This window comes from Hesperophylax consimilis, chromosome 6, assembly GCF_061612785.1.
Source record: "Hesperophylax consimilis isolate HC1 chromosome 6, BYU_Hcon_1.0, whole genome shotgun sequence".
NCBI lineage: Eukaryota > Metazoa > Arthropoda > Insecta > Trichoptera > Limnephilidae > Hesperophylax > Hesperophylax consimilis.
Window position 1 is genome coordinate 15,639,391 of NC_142841.1, and position 21,549 is coordinate 15,660,939.

The 21,549-nt window shown below is 31.9% G+C and overlaps 1 protein-coding gene across 1 annotated transcript in view; it reads left to right on the plus strand.

The window, feature by feature from the left end:
- Window positions 1–21,549, plus strand: part of LOC149422994 (neurotrimin-like) — a 95,477-nt gene that overhangs the window by 20,937 nt on the left and 52,991 nt on the right. Inside the window, exon 2 of the mRNA XM_089633035.1 lies at window positions 10,265–10,362. Coding sequence (XP_089489161.1) covers window positions 10,265–10,362 — 98 coding nt within the window. The remainder of the gene's footprint in view (window positions 1–10,264; window positions 10,363–21,549) is intronic.

Sequence of the window (21,549 nt, forward strand, 5' to 3'; positions counted from 1 at the left end):
GAGGGTTCCATGCTAACTCAACACAGTGACTATTCAACACACTTTTAAAAAGTGGTATAGGGTCATTAAAAACGATGAAAATTTTTTTTTTTAACCTAACTTTAAAAAAACTTAACCCAGTTAATAAAGTTTTTGTTTTATCACTTTCCACGACTTTATATAACTTTTTAAAGATGTGATGAATTATAATTTTGATGTTTTATCCGGTCATCCCTGTAGACATAGAACCAAACCTAACAATTGAATTAATGTGTACTTATATTTCTCATCACAAAGACAAACCATTTATTTTCTGTGAATGTTGTCGGTTATGACAATCCGACATTGTTTGTGAGAGGCCCGATAATTTCTATAATAAACATGAAAACTTACCTTGTAAAACTTATTTTTCTTCGTGATTATACGAATTTTGATGAAGAATGTTATTTGTGATGAGCTGTTCTATCCGACTATTAATGTTAACCTTTTAAATGCCAGTAGGTAGAAGTGTAGCTATGCACAGCAGGCCGTGAATTTTCAATCAAAATAAATCATTTTTAAATCTTATTTTTATAAATTAAAAACATTACACCTTGAAAGGATATTTAAATGACTTACCAAATTTAATCAATATTCGACGTTTTTGCTTCCCTTCACTTAGATAAACATATTTTAAAAAAAAACGGGACATATGTATGATACAGAGGCTCAAAGAAGAGCGAGTAAACTCGCTATTTTTCTATGGCTGGCAGCAGGCCAGCTGGGCACGGCCAAGAATGCGTGATATCTCGCTCTTGGCACAGAAGCGGTTAATATGCTAGAGGCATGTCCTGTTTTATCTTTGTCTGCATTTTGTGTCCACAAATTTTCACTTTTTTGGAAACATTTTACCACATATACATTTACAACGACCATTACCAACAGAGCAACATTTTAAAATTTGTGAGCAAGCACTGAGGCTCTCAATGTCGGATCTGACCAACCGACGGTGCGTGTACACCTCCGGTGGCGGATTTGTAAAGACAAACAACGTCGGTCGTACTTTTATGACAGTGTTCTGCGAATATTACGTCTCAAAAGTGTGTCGGATTTTGGCAAAGATGGAGATCAATGACTTTAAGGTGCAATTTGATGGAAGCACCCTCCACAATAATGACTCTCTCAATTGAAATGCGTTTAGGAAGTATATAAGATCGGCTTAAGTAACGGGGCTCTATGGTCTGCCCGAGTAAATCTGTCTTCCACGAAACTGGGCGTCTAGTATAGGGCCAGCATATTCTTCAATTGTAACCAGGTGCTAACCTTATAATAACCTTAAGTTCACCCGATGATCAAATTTGAGAGCTATCCCTGGGATGGAGCCCCACAATACGTAATAAACATACTTGATTCTGTGCAAAGGAGGGCGGTCTGTCTGATTGACAATCCGTTGTTAACATGCCTATTACTATCAATAAAGCACATATGCGATGTGAAAATGCTGTATCTGTTCTAAAGATATTTTAATGGAGCCTGCTCCAAGGAGCTGATTGCCGCTGCACCAGTGCACGTTCTTGAGATTCGACAGACACTAGCGGAACACCCGTTCACAGTTGATGTTGGCTTCAAATAACGGGCCGTTTATTCGACTCGATGTATGTCAAACGAGCTACCAGCATCTGTTTTTCCACATTCAAATAATCCGGGCCTCTTCAAGACCCTCATTAATAAATCCCTTCCTACAGCACCTACCTTAACCTATCTTACCTAACCACCCGTGTGGCACCATAGCTCCCCTGCTTTTACACTGTACATACAGGGGCTCTCTTGTGAGGTGTCACAGATTCAACATTGTTCTTCGGGACCGTCAATTTGTTGATCATTATATTCGGACAAGTTTAACCAACAAACAATGTAATCCCCACAATAATTTTAACCAGCTAAAAATGTAATCCGCACAATAATTTTAACCAACAAACAATGTAATCCCCACAATAATTTGATTTAAATTCGAATAAAGAAGCAATGCAACTAGTACCAATCTATATTGCTTCAAAATTATGAGAAGGTTCTTAATTTGACCCATTATGCAAATTCTAATATGAATACGGGTGCTTAAATCTACCTTTGTTAGATTGTTACATGGCATTAGATGATATTCAACCCCCAGTATTTCAACCAAAATAGGAACCCAATTACCCCCATACACACGGGTCGAGCCTTGGCCCCTAATACCCTCTACCGAATTAACCTTCGCTCTACCGAAATATTCTCCTGAAATACTATTCGATGAGAATCGAACAAAAATATTGTGATTTTCGTTCATTAAAATGTTAACCAATTTGTTGAAATTATAAAAAAAAAAATGAAATTGCGACCGTTCTACTTTGGTTTAGTTTCCTTGATCTGCATTCTTCCAGTGTGATCAGTCCCTTAATAACTAGCTTCTTATTTTAATTGTAAAAAGAATCGTCACTCATGAAAGCGTTTTTTTCTTTTGTTTTTAATGTAATAACAACGGTTCATAAATGAATTAAAAAGTTAAATGTAATGGGAGTAACCAACCTTTCTGCTGATCTGTTTTTTCTTAAATGGCTGATAACTTCATGTAAGTATGTAGGTATACTCAGGTTTTATAAAATTGTAATTAATTACAAATTTGCTTAATTTATTATAAATTTAATGAAGTTATGAATTAAAACATAACATTGATCCATTGAGCCCTTGAGGTGATTTCTCAAGAAAACGTCGCTATATAAATTAGCCAAATATTATTACAGTACATCTTTTCAGAGGTTAATATATCTACCATTTATCTTCAGGCCAATTTAGTAAATGCGTATTAGAAAAAAATAATCAATTATGAGCTCCTTTATGTGGCGGCTCGTAACTTTTGGGTGCACTATAGTGTCAATATTACAAAAAATGGCATTATTGATTTTGTTCTATCAGAAAACGTCTTCTTTTTTTAGAAAATTCGGTTTTTTTTTTGAAGATCCTGAAATCTGCAAAGAGATAATAAAATTTTCGAATAAAAAATAAATTGTTTTGGACTAAACAACTTAATAATGTTGATTTTTTCAATCTCCTGATTTGTGTTTTAGAGCATTCATTTTTTTGTCATTTTCATTGACATTGTGCCACTTTCTTTCTTCTGTTCATCACTTCAAATTACACTCTTAACATTATTTCATAATTTTTTAATAGTTTTATGATTTTATCCACGTACATATTTTTCCTAGAAACTAGATAAAAAGATCATTTAAGGTGTTCAATTTCACGAGCATTGTGTTGCATATTATCAATTTTATTATTTACACTATTCTTGTAAAAATATTAAAAGTAAAAAAATTACTGGCTGATATTTCCAAGAAAATATTCAACAAATTTACGCAACCAAGAACATATTCAAATTGATGTAAGCTTATTGTAGGTATAGAAAGCCTAATGTGTTTTTATGAATTATCATGGTTTACCGATTAAGTAAACTAATAATACATTTTTGGAGTGTTCCGGTAGACCATTGCTTAAATTACAAAAGTAAGTATAAATGCATTTTAATTAAGTAAACATTGACACATGTACTTAAAATTGAACCAAATGAAATAAAACCGTGAATGCATAAAAAATAATGCCTCATTAAAAGTTAGTTAAAATAAATTATCAAATTTGTTTGATTCAATCATTAAAAAAATCTGCAATTTTTTTTTCGTTTTTCTATTGTGAGAATCATAATCTCTTTTTGTATTTCTCCTTGTAATCTTAATGAATGTAATGACTTAAGTTCATAAAAAAATGTTCAAAGCAAAGAAAATGATTACTTCCACGAAGATTCCTTCTTGAAATTCAAAGTTCGTTCAAATGGTTCAGTTTGCTCAGGGTTAACGGTGTGGCGATGTCTCTTTTTGGTTAGGATATTCTCACTTGGTGCAAAGCCAGAATCTCTGTTTAATGAAGTTAGGTGACTCGCTTCCACAGATACATATCTCACAATTTTGAACTGGCTAAAGCTCTCTCGGTTTCAATTATACTAACAAGTAATATATTGTGGGGAATCGGTTTAAAACAAATTTAGGGAGGATTTATGAATGGCTCTCAATGAATTAAGTTCAAGGATGCGCAGTAAAAAGTATTGTCTAGTTTTATTGGATTATTGTCCATGGTCATTCTTGCATTTATGTACTGTAAGAAGTGTTGGTTTGCACCAACCAACTCAACACTTTACGTACAATACATTATATTTACTGCAAATAAATTAGTGATATATCACTCCAAGTATGGTTTAATCTAAGCCGCTAAACCTTAAAAAATAAAGTTTTTTAAGATAAGGTGTCGTTGACATACTAGTATTTGCATATATAATAAAATTAAGGGCGTAACTTAAAACTATTTGAAATATTGTAATTTATCATATTAATCATATTCACACACGAAAAATTTCGGCCAAATAAACACCTAACTAACTTTGAAATTATATTTTAATTATATTAAATAAAAAAATACCCATTTTAAAACACCACTTTTATTTTGAATTCTTATTAACAGCCGACCAGGTTTCGCTTAGCTCAAGCTTCCCTGACGTATTATATCAACTTGACCTGACGAAGGTTGAGTTTTAAATTTGGTGTTTTAAAAAGTGTATTTTTTCATTTAATATATAATGTCACATCACAAATTGTTTGCTTCCTTCGATAAAATTATATTTTAATTATTGTCATGTATTAAGAATTATTTATGTGGTTTAAAAAAATGTCTTTTTTCCGTAAGTTAAGTTCTTTGTTGTGTATTATTTTCAAATATATTCAGAATGTTTTATGCATACCTATTAAATATTATAATATGAATACACTAAACATATTACAGTGTAAAACGCGCAAAATATGACAAGAGCAGGTCTTTCTCTTGTGATAAAGTAAAGTGAATACCGAGAAAAACATACGAAGAAAGCAAACTAACGTATTTTAGTAAAAATTAATAACAGAAATATCCTGGTGCTGAATACGCTTTTCCCATTTTAGTAACCATTACTCGGAGTTTAAAATGCGCAAGTACATATTAAATTAAAAATGCGCTAATACACATCAAATTTTATTTTAATTTATTTGCCTTTTAAAATTCTTCGAATGAAGTTTCTAATAAAAACTCTTTCAAAGAATGGGAAACCATATTCGTGGTAAGGCGAACTTAGGAAGACTGTTAAAATAGAACGTAAAAATTCCAAAGTCCATCTGCATAGAAACTAGTAGGCCCCCGTAAAGAGAGCCTTAACAAGGGGTTACATACTCTTCTTTTGAAAGCAATGTGAAGCCAAATTGCCTTCTCGTTTGTGCAACATCAGTTGCCAAAAGGCATTTCATATTCCCTTCCATTCCCTCATTTTTGGCGCAATATATAAAACTATTATAACAGTGAAGTTTTTACAAATTTCTGTATTATTTTTTTATTATAATATCTCTAAATTATTCAAATGAAAAGAAAAAACACAAAAATCAAACACAATTGACTTTCTGGTGGCAAATTTAAAAGCTGATGATTATTGCAGATCAATTTTGTGTTGGAAATTCAATACAAACAGACATCCTCAAGTTTTATTGTATCTTTGATCAAATTTATATTCTAGAAAATCACAATTTAGGAATAACTTACTTTAACAATATGGAGATTTATTTATTTTCTAGGATATCACAATCTGTGAATAACTTACATTAACAATATGGAGATCTCCAAATTTAACTTTAGGTTCTAGGAAATCACAATCTAGGAATAACTTATTTTAACAATATGAAGAACTTCAAATTAAACATTTTATTCTAGGAACACAATTACATTAAATTAAATTATTTTACAAAACTTTCTTCAAATCTAAAAATTGTGGAAAATATTATTGAATTTAATTTTTATTGAATTAAATTACTGAAAACGGTGCTGTTTTACTAGGCCATATTATTTGTTTGATTTTTTTTATATTCCACAAGCTTTGTGTTTTCGTTTTTACTGCTTCGTATTTTTTTCTGTTGTGTTGTAAAAAATAAACGTTATTTTATTACAATATGATCACATTATTTGAGTGAAATTCTCTCCCAAGCACAGAAAACTTTGTTACTTTATATTAAAGGACTGATGTATGTTCAATTTGAAGTACACCGTTTAAACATGTAACTTTTAATTACGTTTATCAGAATAATAAACATTTATATTCAATAAAATGAAAATAAATCATTTTTTAAAGTTAAAAATTAATATCCATATTTTCCTGAATACTCTAAAGATTCAAAACTATTCGATCTAAACCATTTGAGTAAATGTTTATTATTTAAATATCAAAACATTATTTATTACAAGATTTGAAATTTTTTGACGTAATTAAATTGCATTTTTTCTGTAGATTTAACGAATAAATAGTATGTACAGTAATTTAATTGTATATTTTTAAATAACCTACATGACTCTTAACTTCAATAAAGTGACACAGACGCAATATATTGCATGATTGTTTCTTGTTAAATTATGCTTCAAATGCAGAACACAATAGAATACGTTACATTCGTTCCAACATTGAAAATTTTCTATTTTATTTAACGTCTATTTTGCTAAAAAAAAACATCGAAGTGATAATCAACTACAGAATTCACGAAAAAGAAATAATAAAAATACCATTATTAAGCAAATTTAAAATTATTTTTTGCATAAAATTTTCGCTTTGCAATATTAAACGAAAACGGTCGAAAAAGGTCGATTCATATTTTTACTTAATAATAAAATAGAAATAGTTAAGTCGGTTACGTAAGAACATATTTGAACTCATCTAGATATGTAGGTATTGAAGTCATGCAATATTATTGTACACACAAAATGTAAGTTTAGTAATCCTTCAGGTTTAATCAACTCCAAAGCGCCAAATGCATTATCAGTTATATTATATTCATTATCATTATAATGAAATCATTATCTTCGCGAGTTTAAGTTACTCATTAGTCCATTTAGACACAAAAGGTGGACAAGTTGGAAAACTCACCATCCTTTCCGACATCGCTGGCCCATCAGAATCCAAACTTTGTTGGAAACTTTGCCCTCGTTGCGATCGAAGCCTTAACGGGAAAGGCATTTCAGAAAACGGATATTTTATTAATAGTCAAAGAAAAATTTTAAACTTAATTTATGTCGAAATAGGTAATCTTATAATAAATCTATTTTTTATTGAATGTGGTTAGGTTAGGATATTTTATTCATAGTTTAAGAAAATCTTTAAACTTAATTTATGTCGAAATGGGTACTCTTATAATAAAACGGGAATTCCTCCTAGTTGGGCAGTCAAAGTATTTTTATGTATATATACATGTGTCATTGTATCATCACCTGTACTAAATAAATAAATAAAAAATATATAAATAAATATCTATTTTTTATTGAATGTGGTTAGGTAAGGATATTTTATTCATAGTTTAAGAAAGTCTTTAAACTTAATTTATGTCGAAATGGGTACTCTTACAATATATCTATTTTTTATTGAAGGAGGTTAGTTTTTTTCATCAAATAAACTTTAGATATGAGATTTTCACAGTCAGTTATTATAGTATTTTATTTTTGGGGTACTATGCCGTTTTGCGCTACCTCCTTCTGTAGCCCTGCAAGACTAAACACCCCAAAAATAAATCACTTTGTAACTTTGGATCTCCAAAAAACAGCAGTATTTTGAAGCTTATTAAAAGTTACAATACATCGTTTTGTAAAAAAAAAGTATTATACGGTGCAAGAAAACATTCTTCCTTCTTCCTGGATAAACTGGGGGTAGAGGAAGTGCATATGGTGCCAGAGAACATTCTTCCTTCTTTCTGGGTAAACTGGGGGTAGAGGAAGTGCATACGGCGCCAAAAAACATTCCTTCTTCTTTCTGGGTAAACTAGGGGTAGAGAAAGTGCATACGGTGCCAGAGAACATTACTCCTTCTTCCTGGATAAACTGGGGGTAGAGGAAGTGCATGCAGTGCCTAAGAATATTTTTCCCTCTTTCAGGGTAAACTGGTGGTGGAGGAGGTGCATAAATGAGGTGAAAATCTTTTCTACCCGGTTGTTATTAAAATGTTTTGTATCGTAAAAAAAAAAATTTTCTCGTCATATTTACTGTGTTATTTATTCGCATAGTGTATATTTATTTACTCAGGACCAGTGTTTCAAAGAATTTGAACAATTCATCAACTTGATATACTTTACTTATTAATTATTCACCTACCTATATAGTTATTAATCTTCTATCTTAAGTCGATTACTGATAGATAAGGTAATGTTTATTTTTTCATGCATAAGTTTTTACAATTTTTTTTCTTTCCAATACTGTATTACTTAAACAAAATGATAATTTTCTTTATTATTTACTCATGTTTCTAATACTACAAGTATCAAAATAGAAAATAAAACATTTTTTAACTTATTTCCACTTGTTTATTTTACCAGTACCGGTTTCGTCCTATTATGGACGAATGTTTTATTTTCTATTTTAATACTATATAATTCCACCACGTATAACAGTGTAATAAATAAACTCACTACAAGTATCATTTGGAAATGCCGAAAGGCGTTATTTTCATATAAATAAATAATAATACAATGTTAATTTTCAAATTCTGTTAAAGTTCTATTCAAGTCCTGTTATTGTTTCAGTTTTATGAGACAACTGGCCCATAGTGATAAAATAACAGAACTGGAATAGAGCTTACACAGAAATTGAAATTCGATAAATTGTTCAAATTCTGTGAAACAACTGTCCCTTAATCGTTAGTCTAAAGAGCTATTTACTAACATCCCCCAAGCCTTAAGTAAAGAAGCAGATAAGGTAAAAAAATCAACTCCTAAAACAAAGGTTAAAAAAATATATAATACGTGTGTTTCATTATTCGGTATACATTTTTTTTATATTAACTCCACTCAGGAGGCCCTGAAGAAAATAATTTCCCTCAGGGCCTATGTCATCTTTGGGGATGCTGTGTGGAGGGTCTTTTGGTGGAGAGGAAGGTGTGAACATGGGTCTTGAAGAGTCCCATGTTGTAGGAGGGAGGAAACACAGAGGCCGGCAGTTCGTTCCACAGCCGAGCTGTTGAACTTAAGAACGAATCGTAGAAGCGACCCGTTCTCATGTGACAAATGTCAACCGTGTACAAATGTTGGGCGTGCGTTTGGCGTGTATCCCGACTACGCACCGGTGCCGAAGGGATCAATGACGCATACATACCTCCACACAGCATCTCCAATGATGACATAGGCCCTGAGGGAAATTATTTTCTTCAGAGCCTCCTGTGTGTAGTTAATATATAATTAAAAAAAACATTTATTTTTGGTTTAACTCGGGATTGTACCTTACCCCTCAGGGACTAGATCTTAACTGCTGTAAACTTTTGAAATATCTTTTAAAACTAAAAATAAAATAACAATTGGTTTAACTAAGGATTGAACCTTCCTCCCCAGGGTCTTACTAAAATGAGTGATCACCGCCAATCCTTTAAATTAAGCCGTAATTGAACGATACCGAGATTTAAACTGCTGTAAATTTTTATAATATCATCCAAGTTCAAAAAAATGCGTGTATGCGCACGTGCGAATGAATTGTCATCAACAAAGAGTCTATTTGCCGATTTTTAGTTCGATCGGATCTCATTTCCAAGATTCCATTTCATTCAAATTCAATCAAGAAAACAACATCTAAATTAAAAGATATTATTTTGAAAATGTTACCTTTTTTTCGCTATTTTCCATGTAGGCCCATGGGGTATTTAATTGTACCACCGATGACTATCCTAGCATCCATATTTTTCTCTTCAATGTAGTGTTGTTGAGTCGGGGGACTACGGGTCGGTTCCAACGGTAACAAGTTTTTTTCACTTTTGTCTCAGTAAGCACTGAGATAAATACCGTGCCACAGCAAACTGCAGATCCAGCTGCAATTTAAAATGCATAGATCTACATTGAATACCCAATTACTTCCACCACCAATAACAAAATTATATTCTTAAAATACGCCTTCTTAGGTATCATCACAGATAACATATTTAGAAGTGTGCCATTTAAGAATATTTAGCGATGAACATGTCAGATATTACTCAACTTATTTCAGAAACTACCAAATATACCTAATTTTTATATAAACATTGTTTAAAGACTAGAAAGTTTGTAAACATCACCTTTAAATCAAACCTGTTTCTTCCTAAACCCCTAGCACTTAGTTTCTTCTATCTGAGCTCCTACTCTGACCCGCTCCTTCCCATCGGGAATATCCAATATGTTATCATTAGAGTTCGTCTGTTTTCTATTTGCAGCGGATCCCAAGTTCAGCGCGCCGATAGTCAACGTTACCGCCACGGTGGGCCGAGAGGCGGTATTGGCCTGCGTCGTTCAAGACCTAAACACATACAAGGTAATTTGTTTTCCTTTGCTTAAGTTTCTCTGGAATCTTACTTACGGTGGCCGATATACCTAAAATAGCTGGCTAAATGACCCGATTGGATAAAATATTTTTTAGTTTTTTTTTTAGTAGTTGATGTAATATAACAAGTAGATAGTCTTGACATAAACACTTTTAATGTATCTACTACGTTGTTAATACTTCACATTTACTATGTTAATAATTTGTTTATTGTTATTTCACAATTATTGTTTGTCCTTACTTTTTGTATACCTTATTTGAACTTTTATCAGTTTTGGCTATACTTGGTTTAGGTATTCATAATGCATTTTGTTTCTTTTTAAATAAATGAAACTATAATAACATCGAAAAATATAAACACAATTTTCCTGTCAAATTAAATTTTAAAAAAATCTTAAGAACATGCACAATAGAAAATAATATTTTATCGCGTTCAATAAATCTTACAGTACTATTATAAATAGGAATGTACTATATACTGCGATGGTATAAGGGTACGTATAAACAGAGCAAAGTTTCGGCGAGCCATGCCACGAATTACGGGAAAGGAACAAAGCAACCGCAAGCGTCGTTTCGTGGCATTCGCGGTTGCTTCGTTCCTTTCCCATAATTAGCCAGCGGAAAATTTGTCCTGTATTTACGTAGCATAATTTGCAGTATAGAAACCAAATAATGCTCTCCATTATATAACAGTGAGATTTGTGCAGATCCCTCGATAATTACAAATAAAAACAGACTTTTTAAAATGTCACTTGCATATAATGCTTTTACCCTTGTTTTCTTGACAGCCTTTGAGAATTTCAAATAAATATGCACCCACAATATTTGTATTCAGGCTTACGCAATAAGCTTCTTGACAATAAAAAAATCCACATTCACAAAATTGTACAAGACTGGAAAGGAAAATTTATAAATTGTGAAATGTATATTCATATAATGCAGGCATGCATACAAAGACATCAAATAAATCGAGTCACAATAGAATTTTGATTCCATACCCGAATTAATACAGTGTGGCGTAGAACTTGCATGATAAAACAGACTGGAAAAGACATACATGAGATCTCTAAGGCGTGTTTGGCGAGAAGATCCAAAAAAAAATTGGCGATACAAGCGTAGATAATGAAAAGGCAACACTTAGGACGGGTTGTTGCATAGAATTTAAACAATTCATTAAATTTCTAAGTTAATTTTAAATTTCTATTCAAGTTCTGTTAATATTTTAGTTTCATGAAAAAAACTGGCCCATAGTGAAATACTTACAGAACTTGAATAGAGCTTTCACAGAAAGTAAAAAAGAAAGAAAGTAAATCTTTGATATTTGATGAATTGTTCGAATTTTGTGAAACAAACTTTCTTAGTTAGAATTCGGTAGGGCCGAACGAAAGTATAGCACGAACAAGTAGTGCATCAAATCCTTCAGTCAGGTTATGTCAAGTGCCGGCTTAAAATAAAGATTGTGTGTGAGATGTTGCATGAGCAAAAGTGACTAGGAGTTTGTGTTATAAGTATTTGTATGGCTGTCAATTTTATATTCCTTCCCCTGAAAAAGATAATCATATACAATTACATTGCCAAAATATATTAACAACTTTGCATAGAAAGATTTTGTTCTCTAATGAAAATAAAATAGTTTTATTTTTTCTTTATTGGATAATCAATACTTCTACCATAGGTTACCCCAAGTCATTTGTACATACATTTAGTGATTTAGCAGGGGTTCCCGGGTTCAATAAGTTAGATTTGTTTAAGATGCGCCTGCCCACTAGCTGTGTGGCGTTCCGGTTCGGGAGAGGTTGGTTTGGGGTGACTCTTTGACAACTCTAACTACTCACTCTAGACCTCGCTAAAGATCCCCAAATTTGGTTGCCCTATAGACCACATGCCAATTTTTTTCTGTTTGGGTAAACCTCTGATTTCTCAATTGCTCAGTACTCGGATTCCCCACAGTATTTTCAAATCCGTGAAGGGGGGGATTGCTAGGGAATTTCGTAATAATTAATTTCCAACAACATTTTCGCCAGATAATTCAAATGATTTTCAATGGAAAATTTATACTGAAAACATCCTCTATTCCTCAATTCCCCATGAAATCACAAAAAGTGATATTCTCAAAAAAATTGGATTAAAAGGCTGTCGTGGACACCTATTTACATCTCAAACACCACGCAGGTCGAAATTGACCCCTCTGGTTCGATATAAACCACTATAGGAATGACCACACTGGACCCATCGCTTTGCGCTGTAGCGAGAGAGATAGATAATTTGTCCGTCACTTCTGGACCCACATATATAGGTGCCTTTCCACCCTTCATAATTTTTCCATCCCAGATCTTCCTCTCCTTTCTTTCATTAAAAAGATTCACCACACAGCATCCCTAAAGAAAACAAAGGCAACCTCCTGTATAGCATTAATAAAAAAAAAATTTAATAGCAAAATACGCCACTAGAGAACCAGGTATCAGGAACATTGCACAACTTTAATGATATCGTTCTTATCCTATAGGAGCTGCGAAGTATAACTTCTGGTATATTAATTGATAATGGAAGAAGATAGTTACCTGATAACAGACACTATAGCTTTAGTTATGATTGCCTCACCCATAAGTCTTCGCAAAACCAAAATGTACTCAATTAATTTACTTGCAACAGACAAACCTGCTAACCGATAGTTTTCCTCGTGAAAACGTGATCCATCAAACTTTTCGGTGCACAAGTTACGCTGAAGTACTAAACTGAAAACTACGAGCGTAACCAAATTTCTGAGGGCAAAAGTGCATCGAACTTTTAGTTAACATGTTTACTAAGATGTTCTAACTGACCAGAACCTGTGGTACTGTAGCATCCACGTTTTGAGGAATGATGCTGAATGAAAATTAGAAAGTACCTGATTCGTAAAGAAATCAGTCCTCAATACAATACGAAGGACGAAACAAGCTATTTGAACAATAAATTTTGAGAGATTTAAAATTCATTAGTATATATTATAAAAGTAAGTGTACAATGTGGGTGCCGTTTAAACTCAGAAACGAGTGTATAATCAATAGAGTTATATGACGTGGTAACCTTCTATCCCCCATCCATGAAGAAGGTTCCCATTTTTACCTGAAGGGCGTGCTTTTGAAAATATAAGGGCTGGAAATTTCGCCGTCTAAAAATTTGTAGAACAGTCCAGAATATTTGAGAATATTTGAGAGCATTCCACAACATTCCAGAACATCACGGAACTTTCTGGAATGTTGTGAAATATTCGGGAATAGTCTGGAACGTTTGGGAACATCCCGATCATAATGAACTAAAAATGGAATTACAGGCCGTTATTTTCTAACGAAATACATTTTAAGGTATAAGTGTTTGCAGCAGTGATAAGAAACCAGTCAACATTTATGCCATTTATAGAAAACCTAACCCAAACATGCACGATTTCCTAACACATTTTGAAAAAATATTGGACTAAAGCAGACAATATACATTAATACTCAAAGATTTCAACATTGACACTTCCATAAACAAACCTTATTCTTTAAATTTTATCAACACCTTATAAACATACAATTTCTCAATACAAAACAAATCATATTCCACGAGAGTCATTGACACAAGCTATTATAGATCACGTTATATCAAACAGACAAAACATTTTAACCACCATATCGAATATAGATGACCCTCTTAGTGACCATAATTTTCTCACTGTCGACTAAGAATAATTTAAAAAAATGGTTTAATAATAGAACCAAATCTCGCTTTACTAAACCTATCATTAACGGTATGGCGGTAAAATCTTATCTTGCGACTAAAAAATTTGCTATCAACTCAAACAAACCCGAAAACGGTTACAAAGATTTTAATGATTATTTCAAAAATGTATTAGAAGCAGGTAAAACTACACCAAGTAAAAATAGGAAAGCGGCAATATCTAAATACACCGTGGTTTGATTCTAAGCTGAATTCTTCAATCAACGAACGAAGCCAGCTTCACAAGCAGTGGAAACAAGATCCAGGAAATATTACTCTTGCAATTCCTAAAAATAAAATAAGAAACATAATTACTAATTATAGGAGAAGTTTGAAAAAAAATATAACATCAATAGCTTTCAACGAAACCTAAATGATCCAAGAAAAGCTTGGAAAACCATCAACTCAATTCTGTCTAACCGTGTACATAAACCCAACAACACAATTGAATCTCTCATGAAATAATTGTGAAATTAGGGAACCCCGTAAAATAGCGTTTGCATTTAATGAGTTTTTCCTGTCAGTTGAAGAAAAATTGGCAGCTGCCATTCCATCATTCCCGGATGACTGTAATACAATATATGTAGAACCAAAGGCACGAAAATCCTTATATATGACTAAGACGAATAAGGATGAGGTATTAACGATCATCTCAAAACTAAGGTCGAATGCAGCGGCAGAAATCGATGGAGTAACATCCTGCATCCTTAAAACCTGTAAAAAAGAACTAGTCGGGCACCTAACCCAACATATCAATTTTTTCATAGGCTCGGAATTATTTCAAAACTATTTAAAGCTAGCGAAAATTATATTGATTTATAAAGAAGACTGTAAGAAGTGTATTTCTAACTATCGTCCAATGTCATTTTTTTCGGTATTTTCTTTCAAAAGTGTTCGAGATAATTATCAAAGATAGACTGATAAAATACATCTCCAGTGACGATATCCTAACACCACAGAAATATGGCTTTCGGAAAAACTCCAGTACGAAATGTGTCACCTTCGATTTTATTTCTAACATTCAGCAGCCATATTTATAGATCTGTAAAAAGCCTTTGATATGTTAAATCATAAAATACTGCTACAGAAAATGGAACATTTGGGTATAGTCGGAGAATCTTGAAATCTGCTAAGAAGTTAGATAGCTAGATTTTGCCGTGTCTATAACGGAGGGAACCTAAGCGGCTTTGGAAAAATCACATGTGGAATGCCACAGGGCTCGATTCTTGGACCTCTACTTTTCTTACTATACATCAATGATATAACTCAATGTGGCATCTCAGGAAAACTTAAACTTTACGCTGATGATACTGTGATTTACTATCATTGTAAAAATCTGAAGGAACTTGAAGTTCAAATGAATAAAGATCTCGCAAAGCTGGCGAAATGGCTGGGATTAAACAAATTAAGCCTCAATGTTAAAAAAACCCATTACCTTACTTTCGGGAAAAAAGATAACATGGGTATGAATATCATTCTTGGCAATGAAAAGCGACAACATGTTCAAGTAACGAAATATTTGGGGTTACTCACAGATTCTAACCTCTCGTGGAACTCCCACGTCGAGAATGTAAAATCCAAAATTTCCTCGATAACCGGTATACTCTATCGAGTCCAAGGTGTGCTTACCACATCTCTACTGCGTGCCATATATTATGCTATGATCCACTCTCACCTGAGATATCTAGTTAGTATCTGGGGCACCACTACAAAAATAAAAGTTCCGAAATACAAGTTATTCAAAATAGAGCCGTACGGAATATATATAATCTGCCATGGGATACACATGTCAAAGATATATACTCACTTACACAAATACTTTCTTTTACGATTATGACAAAGTATAATATCACAACTGCCATTCTACAAATAATTCAACACTCCTCACACACCAACACTAAACCAGTCTTTAATTCCGACATATACCAGCACAAAATACGACCACAAAATCAAATACACTTATCGTCATCTGCTTACACGACTAAATTTGGAATTAACTCCTTACAATACATTGCACATAAGTAATATAATGCATTACCTAGTAATCTAAACCTTCCGGCAACGAACAAAAACACATTGGCAAAAGCTCTTAAAAGCTATTTCCTCAGCAGTTTTAATAATGACTGATACATTCTTTCTTTGAAACTCCAAAATAACTGCGTTTATTTATTTCAATGTATCTATGTTGGATTGTCTTTAATATAATGTTGTCTTTCTCGGAATGAGTTTTGCAAGCTCACTGTGAATAATACATTATAACTTATTATTTTGTAATAAATAAAAATAACAATTCCCAGAGTATAATAACCAATGAATCAGATATTTTGGATCCATTTTATCATCAATAAAAACGTAGATTTTTTTAACATTGTATTTACCTACACACGCATAAGGCATTTCTGCCAACATCACTTTCATGAAAGTCTTTTTAAATTCGTGTGGTAAAATTTAATTAAAACATTATTATATATCCACACTTTTTCCGATAAAATGAAACTATATTATTCACAATATAACATTATTAATGGATTAAAACTGACAAAAATATTAGTAAATATATTGAATTATACTAATATAATAGGAAATTGGTCATTAAATAGAAATTATTATTTAAACATCACTCATGACAACACAGTCATTTGCGGGAAAATGACGTGCGAGACGCGCATGTCAAAAAATTGCAAAGTTTTTATTTTTTTTGTAAGACTTTAAGTCTAGAATAAAGTTTACTAAAAATTCTTCCTCAATACATTTTAAAAATATATCTTAAATAAATACGGTAAGTACATACCTATAAAAAAGTATTTCCACTGTGTTTGTACATTTTGTGAGTTTTTGATTTGAATATTACTCTTCCATGGAAGCGTTAGCTCATGGTTGGAAGAGAAGTGTACAATAAATTATTGTAGTAATTTATAAGTAATAAATAATATGATTGGTAAATTTATTTTGAGATTAGCATATGTTCGCCCTGTGGTTCAGGTTATGTCCAACTTAAATATATTGGTATTATTCTCTATTTATTACTGAGCTCTTATCCATTTTTATGTTACTCTTCTTATTACTAAACTGTTAAATTGTATTTTAGCTTTCAAAGTAAAAAAAAGTGTGTAAAAATCTGCTGTGTTTTGTAAAAACATCAAAATAATAAAAATAATATATATTTCAAAAACCTTTTTGCCACTTTATTGAGAGTCCGTTGTTGAAAGTCTTTCATTACGAAAGAACTTTTCTTAACATTCCTGAAAACACATTTTCCTTTTTTATGCTTCAGGTATTGTCTGGAACGTGGTGTTTTGGTGGAGGTAGGTATTGTTGCACATTTCAATAGCTTCCCTGTGGTTAGAATAATACTGACCATATTTATAAGGAACTTTTGTTCTTATTTCTTTCAGTTATACTTTTAACATACTTAACATTTAACATATAAAATGAATACATCAAAAATATTGTAAAACACCTTCTTCATAAATATTGTATTTACCTTTCATTTTCGCGTGGAAAAAATATTGATTTGACAAGGTAAAATTTTTTTATCAAAAAGCGGTATTTTTTAGTGAGCGCCATTTTCGCTCAGAGCTACTACATCCAGTTGTTTGGATTCATCAACTGTTAAAATTTTTTAGCAGGTCAAAAACATAACTTTTCCAAATGTGAGTTTAAAAACGAACATGCATTATTTCATAGTGAGTATAATGTAATCAAATGTATTGTGTGAACTCACGTCAAAGTTGTGCTACGAATAATTAATAATTAATTGATTGCACAAACGGGTAAAGGGTCGTAGGCAAATATTTCACTAAGTCATCCGCTAAGGAAAAATTGGCTCTCAATTCAGCTGTCAAATAAACAGATTTACGAATAGTTTTCATTTTTTCCAATTATTTTTTTTTAAATTTTAAATATTTTATTTCATTTAGTTATAAAATATCACATTTATATAAATGTATTATTAACCTTTATATACATCTTAACCTTTTTTACATTAACGAGGCGAAATTAAAATTTATCCCACAAAAAGCTGCAAGAATTAATAGAGAACCTTGGCTTCTTCAGCAAAATTTACGGCTTCGTGAAGAATGGACCGTCATCTCTTTTTTTATTTCACGTGCATTTCTAACGTAAACAACTTTTGCACACTCTAATAATATATTTTTATTTTATTTGTTAGCTATCTATGTCCGAATACAATGTATTTAAAAAAACTTTTTTTAACATTAAACTCACCTATATTCGAATTTTAAGTTAAAATTTGTTTATTTTCTCCTAAATTTATTTCGCCTGGAAAGTCGTCAAATATCTTCGGTGTTCCGTATATCAACAAGTGTGTTCTTTTCTTAAAGGAGTCTTAATTAATTTAATTTCCTGATCTCATGTGTGTTTGTGCTGCAGATTTAATTTTTTTTACAAGTTCACTTGATGCGTGTCCATTCATTTCATGTCATTACTTTGTCAATTAATGATCAAGTATTGAAGTAAATAATTTGTTTAAGTGACTAAGTATTTAACTCAGTATTTTCATTCGTTTTATTTATCCATTTTTGGCTAAGAATTTAATTAAATGAATGCGTTGGGCACATTTTTACTAGTGACCATGTTTAGGTATCTCCTTATCCTTTCCAACAGTGTATATGAGTTTTGAAGTTGATTAATTTAAATAATTAAAAGTATCTTATATAATAAATAAATATTTAATCACTAAATGTAGTGTTAATTTATTGTCAAAAAAATATGTATTATATAATATAATATACCTTCCTACTATAGGACTATAAACATGAAACTAGAAAAACTGATCTCGTGCGTAATAAAATATCAATATCGAAAACTCGTAGTAAAGTTTTACCGGAATAATAAGATATTACAGATACCTACAACCCGAGAAGTAGGTCACTGGAAGTGTTTACAGAATCAACGTTAATAAAAAATCCAATTGCCTTTACAGTATCGAGTTTCTTGTGTACAAATTAGCAACTCTTTTATAAAGGAATTATGGAACAATTGAAAGCAGTCAGTCAGTCTTTTTAAAATCCAAATCATAAGGTTTTTCTTCGTTTGGGTGGTGGGATGATTAGAAGGGGACGTCTAAGTCAAACGGATCGCCCTCTTTTGCGCAGAATCAGTATCTTAGGGCTTCAGCCCAGAGGTGGCTTACAAATTCAATTGTTGGACTTAAGGACTTTGAACAGGGTCAGTAGCTTATCACTCTTGAAGAATCTGCTAGCACTATATGAGAAAAATATAAAATGCCCAGTTTATTGATGTTTAAATATTTTGGGATCGATTTTCAATTTTTTTAATTTTTATTCTGTATGTAGGTGTTTTCTAAATGGCTCATTCAAGTTTTGACAAATCAGCTTTATATGCACTATAAAATGATTTTTTTTTTGTAACGAGAAACATCTACCTCGGTATCTAACAATGAAATAACTAGAAAATTACATAATATAAAAAAAAAACACTTAAGAAATCTCATTTCATGTTATCTGAGTAGGCCCCCTGTTTCCTTCGTATTTACCAAATAAATTTTATTTCTAATCTTCTCTCAAATTTTTGATCTACGCATTTTGTATAATACGTGTTAACGGTAGATTTAAAAATATATATATTTTTTTGTTTATTACAGATCTCGTGTAAGGTAGTCTATCGCATGATATTCATATAATATATGGATAATAAAGTCAACTTCAAATATTGTAAGATAATAAATACATAGAAAAGAAAAATCATGAAATATATACAGAAGATAATGCATAGAAAAGACAAATCATGAAATATATACAGAAGATAATAATTTTAGACATCTACGCGGAAAAAAAATTAGGTACTGTTATGAAAAGTTCTTAATTTATTGAAAATCTCGTCAAAGGCCTATAACGAATGAATTAACAAATTTCATAACAAAATATCAAAAGTTATAATAATTTTATCATTTCGTCCATTCTGTTTTTTATTAGGAAATGGTCATGCAGTCATTTTTAACAGTATTTCTAAAAAATAAGCCTTACTCATTTTTCTCAATGTATGTCCTCAGGAATTGGCTGCTTGCGTCGCCAATCGCTAGTAAATGGGACCCTGCCAGAAGTCCAGTGCTGCCATCACAATAGCGTTTTTGCTCGTGGCTAGTCGCGTTTTGTTCTATATTTTTCAGATGTACTGTACGTAAAAAGGCACATTAAATAAAAATTTCAAATGTTTGAATTATTTTTCAATAAAGATAACTGTTTAAGAATGCATTGAGTTTGCTGTTCATCATGTCCAACAGTCAATTGAATGTGCACTTAAAAAGATTATCATAAATGTATTAAAATCATAAATTAATCACTATCATATTTGTCATACAAAAAAAAGGTTTTGTAAATATTTCTCCTTGTAAAAATGTTCATCAAATGCATTTCTGAATAGTGATATTTTACCACGGCAACACTGAGAGTATCTCAACCATCAGTTAATTTATTTTTGTTAAGGTATTCTTGACATAAACACTATGAGTCCGTTCGCGAAATAATTTAACTACGAATAGTAAAGTTGAATAATTTCGCAAGCTTTAAGGTAAAATTAAAAATTTCCACTATTAAAAAAAATCGATGTGCATTCTTCTCCAGGTAAGTAAATCATATTTGGCCACTTTCCAAGAAAGACGAATAGCGGGCGACGATTTAACGAATTCGGAGCGCATTGGCGATTAGCGGTTATGCAATAATCGTCGTAGAAACTTCTGTAACATCGGAAAAATCTGATTTTATTTCCACCGACGTAGAACTGTTGCCGACGTTAAATGGTATTTTAGCGATGACGTGATAAAAACGATGATGGATCTTTTACAATTTTAAGCATAACGTCCAATAAGTACCGTTATGGAAAAGGCCGCAAAATTTAAAAAACGAATGCTTACTCAGCAATTTACTTGATAAAAAAAAAACGTTTATTCGATGTTTGTGAAATATGTAGGTATATTTTTTGTATGTGTGTACCAACACAATGGTACCAACTGATTCCAAAAAGTTGTTTTTTTCGACTGTTGACAGTGAGACTATGGCATCCCCATTGAGGTATGTCGTGAGGCTGAAGTTAATGGGGAGGAGAGATGGGGAAGGGAGAGATAATAGTTCGGAAGTACCTGGCTATTCAGATATGATCTAAAGCCTTTTCGACAAACGTTTAGTTTCGGAATTGTGGTCTTTCACCTGGGCACTGCCGACAGTATCTTCCAGCTTGGAACTTGGCTTCGAATGAATCGTGAAAAAAACCAAAATAAATGAAATAAAAATTACTCGCATACGCCGGGATATGAATCCGCGACCTCCGGATTCATAGCCAAGAATCGTGATTACTGAACCACGGAGGCCATTGTGGGGTGTAATAAGAAAAGATATAAACATACAAATCAATAAATTTATTTTAAATTGGTTGAGATTTTTCAAGTCTCCATATTTTTAC